The sequence below is a fragment of the Akebia trifoliata genome, chromosome 14, assembly GCF_017979445.1.
Source record: "Akebia trifoliata isolate Shusen 1 chromosome 14, ASM1797944v1, whole genome shotgun sequence".
NCBI lineage: Eukaryota > Viridiplantae > Streptophyta > Magnoliopsida > Ranunculales > Lardizabalaceae > Akebia > Akebia trifoliata.
Window position 1 is genome coordinate 3,913,095 of NC_141388.1, and position 12,219 is coordinate 3,925,313.

Sequence of the window (12,219 nt, forward strand, 5' to 3'; positions counted from 1 at the left end):
TCTGATGCCATGCAGTTGTAGAGGACAAAATTATATGAATTTTAAAAAAACAATTATTTTTCACCGTTGAATTTTATTTTTAAATTTGGGTGCTTGCTAACCGTCCATTTGCAACACCTTGAATCAAAGCTTGAAAAATAATATTTTTTTAATATATATATTTAATATGAATATTTTCATGAAATCTAAAAGGCTGTGTTGTTGGATTGTAAATGTGATAATCAATGTGGGCCCAACGACCTTTTTTAAGATTTGAAATCTAAAAATATAAATATGTGAGCAACGGGCAAGAAAGAGATTCTCTCTATTGCTCATGCATTCACACCACATGGCAAATGCTTGTTGAGCAGTGAGCAAATGCAATAAATGCGTGTGCCAAAACCGCATCATATTATCAGCACTCAAAAGAAATTTAGTGACGATGATTTCCAAGTACGAAAATTCTTTTAATTTTTCAATACAATTTCTTCCAAGTAGTTCATTAAACTCCACTGTTTGATTGTACCTAAGAAAATGTCAAAAAGAGAGTTGGCTTTTGCATTTGGGGTGGGGGATTGTGAAAGAATAACAATAATAGGTGGGCAAAACTTTTTCCTGGTAGTTGAGTTGGAAAAACATTTTCCAATCCAGGGTAGAAAATCTATTTGGCAGGGAAAATAAATTCCAAGATAAATGCATAATCATGTACATGAAAATCAGACTTTTAAAAAATTATATAAAGTACCAAGGTAAAACAACTATATAATGCATTAAAGATAATTAAATTTTGTTATATAATTATAAATAATACTTTTATATTTAAACAAAAATATTTAATATAGGATTTATATGTAAAATTTCAGCATTGTAGGTTTCAATAATTCCATTTTCACTTGGTCAAGCCAGTAAGTCTGCTTGGTGGACCTATGGTTCTAAACCATGTGGCCAAAGATTAAGCACAGCTTACATTGCCTAAAAGAAGAACACAACCCAAACTTAAAATATCCATAAAACGCATAAATTGTCGAAGATAATGAAGAAACGGTACTGCAGTACCCCGATGATCCAAGGAAGCTTTAAATTTTTTAGTACTCTAATAATGGAATATTAATCGTTTAATTTTGGATGGGAAACAAGAGTCCATGTGAATAAACTAACAGAGCTAATTTGCTTTGCGAAAGTTGAAATCATACTGCAGGATTTGGAACTTATCAGGATGTATACCGATTCAAAGGCAGGCTCGTCCATGACTTCTCAGAGGAATGGAGGAAGTATCACCCATCTCCGTGGGTACTTTGGCCGTCCCTCTTTCCCATCAAATAACTGCAGCCCGAAGAGTAAAAATTAGAAAATAAAAGTGGAGGATATTTAAAAATGGTGTCTGTTCACAATCTTCTAGCTGAAGCTTTTGTTAAGTAAAATGTGATGTACAAAATGTGCACAGGATGGTATGTACCTTCTTCAAACGCAGGTGCTTCGTAAGGGCCCAATTAGTCATAATAAAAGCAGCTACCACCAGAAATACATAACCTGCGATTGTTTGTGTTGCGATATTGAAGCCCACCCACTGATAGATCTCTGTGGTGTAATTTGCACAGGTCACTATATTGAACAAAAACCCATGTGGGATTTGGTACCCTCCCTTTTCATCAGAGCTCCGAAGATTCCTCAGCAAAAGATGGCAATAGAAGTTTGCAATTTGACAGATCAACCCAAACCCAAACCCAATCTTCATCTGGAGTTCGTTCACAGGGGTATAGAGTGGATGGTTCACGTAGTAGGCAATGTATGAGCCAAAGGTCCAGTAGTAAGCACAGTTGCGGAAAACATTGGTGACGGGTGAGGTTGCATGGCTGAATCTATGCACAAAGAATGTTTCCATTATACGTTTGAAGTAGTGGAAGCACCAGTAGTACATGGCATAGGTCTGAACAGGGTGTTTTGCGCGCTCTCCTTTGTAGCCAAAGTAATGGTACACAGGGAAGTAATAAAAGATGGGGTAGATGATCAGAGGGCCCACGTACTCCCAGAAGAAAAGGGTACGGTAGAAAACCTGCGGACCGAGATCCTTGAACACCACGGTCAAGTTGTCAGTTTTTCCATCACAATAATCTTGGATATTTCTCTCGGGGTTGAGAACGACCGGTTTCACCTTGGATCCTTGTTGGATGGGAAGAGTGAGGCGTTGCCTAGATGGATAGTACTTTTTTGCTGTTGAAGGTAAGGCAGTAGAATAAAGAATCCATATCCAAGTCTTATCGGAAAATAAAACTTATTCATAAGTAGAAAAAGTGAGAAATGAATAATCAAAAAAACAAGCTTACATGATTTGCTAATATTGAACAAGTTGCAATGTAATTGAAAGAATTAAGTACAAAATACCAAAACTAGTTTTGGTTAGTTGCAATGGTTCTTTTTGATGTGGACATTCCTGGTAATCCATGTATTCAGTTGTGGTCTATTTTTTTCCCTCCATTTTCCGAATTTAAATTCTAGCCTTCCTCAACCAGGGGGATTTATGTATAAAAGGGCAACCCTTGCACTCATTTTTATCAAAATAAGGACTGCAATCACTCCTCCAAATGGTTTTATGTATAATAAGAGAAGTGCTGTGAGTGCTAGTTATCTTTTGGCCGGCATCCTTTCTCAAATTTTTTTCCAAAATAAGGACTGGCCATATCACTCCCCTAAGAAAGATCCATCGTTAATTTATATAAGCTATGTCGCAGTGACTAGATAAAGACAAATTATGTATCCCATTACAGACCTATTACCATATATAGAGTGTTGAGTTCTGCGTTGAATACTATATCAATGCATTAATCCTATCCCTGGGTTCCTCAAGTCCAATATTCAGTACTTATGAAGGTTCTGATATTTTTTTCCCAACCGATGTGGGTGGTTACATTTGTAGGGAAGTAGAACAAAAGGCACATTACATGAGTTGGCATCAAGGCAGGTTTCATTAGCATAAAGACTGAAGCACAAAAAGCAGTATCGAAGAAAAACACACCCTTGTCAATGGCACAGTTGTACATGAATAATACTAGAAAGAGGTCATGCAGATCGTCAAACAAAAAATTCTGAAAATGTGAAGCCTGCAAGGAGCAGGATAACTGAAAAGAGTATAGTGGATCAAATAAATTCTGAAATTAGAATTTTCCAACCTCATACAATCCATGCATGTTTATGTCACTGAAAATTCTCATAACACCCAAACCACTGTCTGAATGTTATCCCTATCAAAATTCATGCAATCAAGACGAGAATGGCAATGAGTGTCATGCTGGTATGACAATGCCATATGTAGCTGACAACTTAGATGTGAACATATCCAAATGAAAATCCAGTGTAACACGTCTCTTGATCCATAAGTTAATGCTAACACCAAGATAGAATTAAAGAAGCATTATTGACTCTACACATATTACATAATGTGACACCAATGGCAAGACGAAGATGAACAATCAAGTCAGGACAAGAAGATCCTCTCTAATTCTGCTCTACAAGAGGTAGTTTTGCACCTACATACATTAGGATTGTTGATGCCTAATTTGTTAACCATCTAGATTGGCATCTATGTGTATAATCATGCTTATAGAACCTAAGGGGAGGTAAAGAAATGCATTTTTTATGCTACAGAACAATGATGGCGCTGCCAGTTAAATCTGGCAACTAAAACCGTATAAAATGAAAGGGGGTTTCTCCAATATCCTGTTCTTTGAAGAATCGATGCAAGACGAAACTAGACTGATAAGTTTGGGGGTCCAACTCAAAATCAATTGGTAATGAGTGGAGAGGCCCAGGAACTTATACGGAGAGGGACAAGGCAATAAGTGTCCAACGTGGGACTAAGCTTAACATACCTGCAGTGTGGGCCAGACTGGGCCAAAGCACGTGGAGATATGAACTGGGTAATGTGAAGGACAGAAAGGCCCCACTCTGATACCATGATAAATTTGGGGGTCCAACTCAAAACCAATTGGCAATGAGTGGAGAGGCCTAGGAACTTATAAGAAGAGAGACAAGGCAAAAAGTGTCCGACGTGGGTCTAAACTCAATATAGACGAATAGTTGTTCTCAAACCTAACATGAAACCCTCAGGCAGATTAAAATTTGACGACTCCAACTCTTCAAGCCCTCTGTGATTATAATCCTTCTTCATAATGCTAACAACCAACGGTCTAACTCTAGATAAGCAATCATGTCAGCAATAGAAACTATAGATTCAAAACAATACCAGATTTTTATTTTATTTTTAAATCATAAAATTAAGCATGGAGAAATTCTCTTTACATGATTATTTTTAGAAACCCACAAATTAAGCTTCATTGACAACTATAAAAAAAAATTCCAGTTGACTACTTACTTCGACGATGAATAACCTCTTGCAGATCACTCACAGTAGCCTGCAGAGCACCAAAAAACAAAACATTTTCAGTCACATTAAATCTAGAATAATTTACCAAAATGGTACAGTTTTCGAAATTAATTACCAAAACGGTAAACTGTAGCAATTAATTCCGAAAACGGTAATTTTACCGTTTTTGGAATTAATATTTTTTACCAAAACAGTAAAATGTAATTTTTTTATACCGAAAATACCCTTTTTTGTTTTACATATGTATTTACCATTTTAACCTTAGAAATAAATTAAAATCCAATTAAATCTTTCTCTTCTTTTTAATCTTCCCAACACTAACTAGAAATATGAAAGAAGAGAGGATTTTTTAGTAATTTTAATCAAAAAATAAGAAAATGTTTTATTTAGATTTAGGCAAATTTACCAAAACATGCACCACATTTCGACTATTTATCAAAACGGTAACCTGTGGCAATTAATTCCGAAAACGATAATTTTAATCTAAATATCTAAGAATTTCAGAACCAATGAAGAAGCCAGAAAACCCATAAGAAATTCAACACCAAACAAGGAAATCAACCTTCTCAAAGAAAACCCAAATGAAGGAAAAATAAGAAATCAAATTGAAGAAAGATAAAGGAACCCATTATAAACAAAATCCAGTAAATTTAACTTACAGAATCATTGAGCTCAACCTCACCCTTAACGATATCTCTACCACTTCGAGAAATAACAGACACCTTCATCTTCAGAGAGACACAAAGGGAACGAAGAAGGGAAGAAAAGAAGAAGTTTTGAATCAAATCAGAGAAACAAAATAGGAGAAAAACTTAAGATTCCTGCAGAACCCATTTCCCAATCTGCAGATTCAACTTTGTTGTTGGTCTGACATTTCTATATGGGTGAGAGTTTGATTGGAGGTGTGGGAGATTTATGAGCCGGAAGTTGGGAGTTGGGTGTTGGGACTTTCTCTCTCTCTGTCTCTCCCTATCTGTCTTGTTAATGGCTTTGTAGTTGGGGTAGGCGAGCTGACGTACACGACCTGAGCTTCTTATAGCTTTGGTACTAAATTCGAACCTTAGCTGTGGGTCCATGGATTTGAGAACCGGATTTTGGGATCCGTTCAGTAACGGTCAAGAGCAGTTTGAGGCGATCGATCCGATTTGACTGAATCAAGCACTCTCAAGTATGAGGAAGTCTAGCCTCACTACTGAATAAGATTTCAAATCTTACTACGAATAAATTCAAAAAACATGATAGGATGTCACGGGGTTTGTAGAGGACAATTCTATGAACTTTTAAAAATAATCTAATTAAACTTTAATTTTAAACTTGGGAGTTTGGTGAGAGAGTTTATTAGTCATCCATATTAAAATCTTTGGATCAAGTTCAAAACAATTTTTTATTTTTTTATTTTTTTCATAGATCTGAGTTTTGCTATGAAATATGAAAGGCTACGATGTTGGAGTGTTAATTTGATAATTCATTTATGCTCAATGACTCTTAATAATTTTCGAAATGTTACTAAGTTATGAAGGAAAGTGTTTCCCCTCTCAAATATCAGGCTAGTTCTAACTAAACTCTTCTAAATCTCCAATTGGTGATATTTTACTCTCGAGAACTTTCAAGATCAACTTAGCATAAATTTAGAGGACAAACGTTTTGGGCAAGGAAGAAAGTTCATGTGGCATACTATGAGGAGGATTTATAATTCCACATCAAGAAAGTGAGATGTGAGGTACAATCTCGAGGTTACTTCAGCATAATTAAAAAAAAATATATTTAAAGGACCTAATTGAGGGATTTATTTTTAAATAATCACTAAGTTTTGAATAATAGTTTGATAAGACATTTGGTAAACTTTTTATTTCTTAATGGTCCCTCATTATTAGCCAACTTACAATTTTTCATTTATTGTCAAATTCATAATTTTATTGTCAAACTCACCACTATTTATTGTCGAGTTCACCAATTTTTATTTATTGTTGAACTCCCCACTTTTTATTTTCAAGTTCATCAGTTTTTATTTATGGTCAAACTCTATAATAAATAAAATGTTGAACTCGACACTAGTAAAATCCACTCATTTTTTATTTTTTTCTGACTAAAATTCCATGAAAAAAATCAATTAAAAACTTGAGATAACGACTTGTTTAAATGGTTTCAAACCAAAAGAATCATTCTTGATCGATTTTTATCTAAAAACTAAGTGAAAAAAATATCCTAATTTTTATACATATATTTTCAAAATATTTGAAAAAATCATTGAAAATGATGTCTTCTTCCTTTTTAAATCCTTTCTAACTTAATGGAGTCTTCGAAACTCGATTGAGATGCCAAAAATTAAATTTTGTTGGGATGAGTTCAAATGATTAGGAGATTCAATTGTGAGAAATGTGGGAGAAGAAGTCTCGGTAGTGTTAAGAAAAGAAATGTTTACTTAAATGGACTAAGAGATGCCCAAAACTTTGGGACTATTTAAAAAAAAGGAAAATGCTGAAATGACAAAAAATATTTATTGCGATTCTCACAAGTTTGACATGGGTTGTGCACATAATCATAGATGTATTTCCTCGCGATAAGAGTAAAAATCATCTACGATCATATATGCATGTCCATGTTAGACTTGTGAGATTCACAGTAAATCTTGTGTCACCCCAATACAACTCTTTCAAAAAAAAAGTTTAAAAGTCCCTCCGCCAGGATATGTTTGATTGCATAGAAAGTGATTTTCCATAGAAAAATAGTGGTGGGGTTGAAAAATCAAATTCTATTGTTTGATTATACTTTGATAAAATCATGAAAAATTTATATGGGGAAAAAAAAGAAGAAGAAGAAGATGAGGAGGAGAAAAAAGATGATAGGAGAGAAAGAAGAATATGAGGAGGAAGAGAAAGGGGGGAGGATGTCGTGGTGGCGGTGACGACGAAGGTAAGTGAGGAAGATGAAGGGAGAGCATGGTGGTGGTGGCAGCAGAGGAGATGAAGGATGGAGAGAGAGAGAGAAAGAGAGAGAGAGTGACCGGAGATGGTGATGATGATAACGACAACGATGATAGTGATGATGACGGTGACGAAGATGGTGACGACGACGAGGTTATTGTGATAGTGGTGGCGGAAGTAGGAAATAAGAAGATATGAGTATGGAAGAATTGGGGATGGAAAATTTGGGTGGATTTCACTTTCTCAACCAAATTTCCACCTCAACAAAAAAGTCCATCAAAACATAGGTTATGGGTGGGAAAGTGAAATTCATGTTTTGGTGAACTTTTTGGTTGAGGTGGAAAATGAATTTTCATTTCCATGTGCAATCAAACACTTGAAAATGTCATTTTCCATAAAAATTAATTTTCTACCTTATTTTTCATGTGCAATTAAACATACCCGTAATTTTCCCAAAGAAAGCTACTCGGACACAACCGTAATAACAAACTTTTCGTGGGTTCCTTTTGGCATTTTAGTTATAGTCTCCCCCAATTCGAATTCGAAAAACAGCTCCCGCTCTATAATCACACCAGAGCAGAACCCCATGCCTCACTTGTTCCTCCTTCTCTGCAACAAAGGTTCTGATAAAACCCTAGAACTTCTATAGTTTCTCTTTCAAAAGTACTAAACCCTAGCCAAACATTAATGGCGTCCTCGATCCACATATCTGTAGATGATAAGGATCTCGACGACGCTGAGCTTTGGGCCGTGATCGATTCCGCCGCAGCCTCGCATTCCTCCTCTAAATCTCGAAAACCTCTCGCATTGAAGCACACAAACCTCCTACCTCACAGTCCGATTTCGAATCCATTTCAGTCACCAAAGTTCTTAAGAAACCCTCGAAACCGTTACACGGTAGAAGAGTCCGTTAGGGTCCCATCCGATGGTGAGGTGTTACAGGAACCATGGATTCAACCCCGCCCTCAGAAAATTGCAAGATCTAGTGGTCCAGGTTTCGGTGAAGACAATCGAATGGTCGTTGTGAGGCCATTGCAACGGACCCCCAAGACTCCATCCTATTCGTCACCAGATTCTGGGAGGTTTTTGGTGCAGGAGATTAGCCCTGTTTCAGAAAATTCTCCAATTAATTTTCGTCAAAATGAAGTTAAGGAGAATATGAATCATAGCTTAGCTGGTGGGTTTCCTTCCGTTTCGCTGTTTAAGGAGTACCAGAATGCTGCCATGGCTGTAATTCCTTCTTGCTCTCTTAGTTTATTACCCTATGTTTTGTTTCAGTCGATTAAGTAATCAAAGATCTGCGTTAAGATTCAATTATATTAAAAAAACTTCCTATTTCAATTATTTTCCAATGCATTACTTACATTTTCTTGTTTTAGGTCGTAATTCCTTTTGATTGAATTGTAATGAAGTTAACATCTTCTCCGTCAGGAAGTTATGTCTAATTGACAGATGTAATTAAGTTCCATAAAAATTTTCAGCTTGAAGAAACCCTTGTTACTTTAATATTCAAGTGAACGAACTTGTTAAACTGTTGTTTCTAGAGAGGTTGACCGATTTAATTAAGATGAGTTTGGTGAGCGATCTGTGGCGTTCTTTTTGAAATGTACCTAATAGGGTAAGGTGGTGTGATAGTGACCAGTTAGCTACAATATTGCGTTCTATCTCATGTTTATGTGTAAATTTGTGGTTAGTGTCATTTAAAAAAAAAATGATTGCTTCCTTTCAATTGAGAAAAAACTCATGGTTTGCCTCTGAATTTGACTTGGTTTCATTAGAACTCGAGTAGAAATGGAAACTTCCAACATTTTAGAAATTTGGTGAGTATTTCATTCCTCAAATTTGTCGACTCAGAAATCAAAACTGATTTCTAACCAAGTATCTGAATATTTTATTCAGTCAATTTTCTGTATATGTTGTAAGTTTCAAATTTTGGGAATCAGTCAATTCTGGGAGAGTTTCTTAGCTTTATATAATCCATTAGTTTATGCTAAAGTTTTGAACTAGGATTTTCTATTTGCATTAGATAAGTTTAGCATGGAATCTAAGCATTTCTATTAATGAAAAGGCAGACTTTCTTCTACTTCATGGCCTTCTAGTCTTTACTTTTTAAAAGAACCTCTCTAATCTTCATTTCAAGTATGCAACACACTCTCTCTCTCTCTCTCTCTCTCTATATATATATATATATATATATGGTGCCTTTTGTACGTGTGCTTCTAGTTTTACACCCTTATCATGCTCCACATGTTGGAATTAATTTTAGAGTTTTCTATAATATATGTATACAAAGTGCCCTGTTACTTGAGCCTTGCACATAGAGGTAGTCAGATCTCCATGAGATAAATATCAAGAGAAACCTCCACGGTTTATATATGTATTAATTACCATACTGCAATGTTTAAGAAAAACCAGTTGTTGGCACTATCTCCTATTTGATAACTCACTTTTTATTGCCCAAGAATTAATGATGTTTCCATGTATTTTTCATTTGAATGGACAGATTCTAGAGAAGACTGATTACACGATGATTTCTGGAAGTCCATTTATCAAGAAATCAGGTAATAAATGGAAGGATGGTTTTCTGGAGCTACACTGTGGGAGCTCTTCTCTGTAACACGGGTTTCTTTACAGGTTGAGGCTTACATGGCCAATCCAGATAGTTGACCCTTTGGATTGGTTGCATTGATAAATATAAAATATAGAAGAAATATGCCTTTTTGTGCCACATGGTGGACTGCTATTGGGTTGAAACATTCTACCTGGGAAGATAACCATGGTGGACTTACAGGCCCACTACCCCAGCTTCCATATGTGGAGATAACCATGCAACTCTTGAGAAGAACTCTGTGGTGTAGCTCCAAAAATTTGCATGATCATCATCTTAAAAGCCTTTATACCAATTATTTGGACTCTAGAGTTGACTAGATTAATAATGTTCCTCCATTCAATTCTTTCCTTCCAGAAAATGCCTCCACTAATTTAAAATTCTAGCATTGTGTTTTCCTCATTGCATTGACATGGAAGTTTTATGGAGTGATTTCTTTATTTCTTCAGGATGGAGAAAGATATCATTTTTCTTCAATCTCTCATTTGAAATCAAAGATAAGTCCATTGAGTTCGATGAGAACAAAAATGTCCAGCGTGCTGAATTTGTGGTTCGGGCTTATATGCAGTATGTCCTCTGTGGCTTTGATGACTAACTTCATGAATAATTGAGCAATATTGCTTTTGTACTAGTGCTCTCTTTCTAATTATAATCTTTTGTCTGTTTTACCAGAGGTGGTAGGTTCTCCGATGGATGGGGCTCATGTGAACGGCGTGAGAAACGGTTTTTGAAACCAAACCATGACATTCCTAGTACAGCAGAAACCAGAGCAAAAAATAAAGCAAGCCAGGTAGTTCATTTATTCAGTACACATATGTTTGCTCGTTGGTCTCACTGTCCAGTTCAAGTTGATTCTTTCTTTTTTACTCCAATGGTTTAGTTTTATAGGAAAGTGAAATTTAGAATCTGTTGTTTCGATAATCTTGAGAGCTGCCAGTTAGTGTAAGTAACCCACAGTGTGAATTCACCTTACCTGCTAGTTTTACTAATGTGCCCAACATGCTAACCCACCAGTTGGCCTCACAAGTCTTTGATGCCATTGTCCTTATGAAGCACCATTTCACTTGGAAAGTTAAAGTTTAGCATGTTAACTATAGTTATTAGAAGGATAGTGATTTTGTTCTTTCCTATGGCATAAGGCTAGTTTTCATATTCAATTGAAAGAAGAAATCTCTTTGGATGTGTGCAGGACCTGCTAGGGATTGGAGAGTATCGGCCTGGTGCAGCCAATCCTCATCGATAAATCATCGAAAACCATCATTTTTAACATAGTCCCCCAAAAGCAATTCTGGTTCAATCTCTTTCATATTGAAATGAAAAAAGATACGAAAGACTCGAAGCAATTCTCTGGGTCGGCTTTTGGTTCACTCTTTAATCTCGAACAAGACCACATTATTCAAGAAAGAAAAAAAAAAGATTTCAGAACAAATGTAAAAGTTAAAAAAAAAAAAAAGGAAATTTTTTTTTCCATGATTAAGTGCTTGATGAAGTAGTGAAGTGAAGTGGTCTCCCTTGTATCATCTAAAACTGTTCCTGTTCTTTCTTTGAAAAAGACTTGATTTTTTTTGACTAATAAGTTGGCTTCCTTGAGAGACTACAGTTAATTTTTACTCTGCTTTCTGCTTTGTTTCTTTATCTGGTACTGCAGTCACTAATTTAGCGTAAATGCTGCTCCTACCCTCAACAATCCGATAGTGTAGATGGTGAGAGTAGCACTATGTCGGTGGCAACAGATCATTAATTGTTTATTTGTGATGTTTATCATTAATTTTTAGGTAAGATGTATAGAAAGCTTTTATTTTGACTGAATCAAGATGATGACAGAGGCGCATGTGGGCCCAAAGAGAAAAAAGTGCAGTCAAAGACGGTAGACCCTCTCATATGCACCACTGGATCTCCTCTTCCCACTCATCATGAGACTTTTCCCAGTTGGACTGAAGAAACTCTTTCTTTGAGAAATATGCCTTTGGTGTCCCAAACTTTCATAGAGAGGCATATTTATGTGTCGCGTAACAACGTTTATATATTCCAAACAGTTGCTAAGGTCAGTACTTTGGGATCAGTTAGATGTTGATGTGGGCCGTATTCTGATCTCCGAACAAAGTACACGTGTATGGCACCGATTGGTCCTATGACTGGATCATCAAATGCTTGATATTTCAACCACTCGTCATAATATAATCATGATCAAATCGTTAATGGGAGATGGGATGCATTATATCTTGCGTGGCAGGTTTACGAGAGTCTTGATAGATGAGCCCCTTCACGCTCATTGTCGGCCAGCCATCGAGGGGTACTTTGGTAATTTTGTAAAAGGGTCACCTACT

At 36.1% G+C, this 12,219-nt stretch overlaps 2 protein-coding genes across 2 annotated transcripts; one reads left to right on the forward strand and one right to left on the reverse strand.

The window, feature by feature from the left end:
- Positions 1–835: 835 nt before the first annotated feature.
- LOC147385605 (very-long-chain enoyl-CoA reductase-like) lies at positions 836–5,339 on the reverse strand. The gene is made up of 4 exons (XM_086424470.1): positions 5,020–5,339; positions 4,349–4,388; positions 1,436–2,190; positions 836–1,302 (listed from the first exon to the last, which is right to left on the reverse strand). Exons 1-4 carry the CDS (start codon positions 5,086–5,088, stop codon positions 1,234–1,236), a joined length of 933 nt encoding a protein of 310 aa, XP_086280596.1. The 5' UTR covers positions 5,089–5,339; the 3' UTR covers positions 836–1,233.
- Positions 5,340–7,823: 2,484 nt separating this feature from the next.
- LOC147385606 (peptide transporter family protein) lies at positions 7,824–11,302 on the forward strand. Its single transcript, XM_086423583.1, has 5 exons — positions 7,824–8,514; positions 9,788–9,845; positions 10,342–10,459; positions 10,565–10,682; positions 11,082–11,302. The coding sequence occupies exons 1-5, from the start codon at positions 7,972–7,974 to the stop codon at positions 11,133–11,135; spliced, it is 891 nt and encodes a 296-aa protein (XP_086279709.1). The 5' UTR covers positions 7,824–7,971; the 3' UTR covers positions 11,136–11,302.
- The last annotated feature ends 917 nt before the right edge of the window (positions 11,303–12,219 follow it).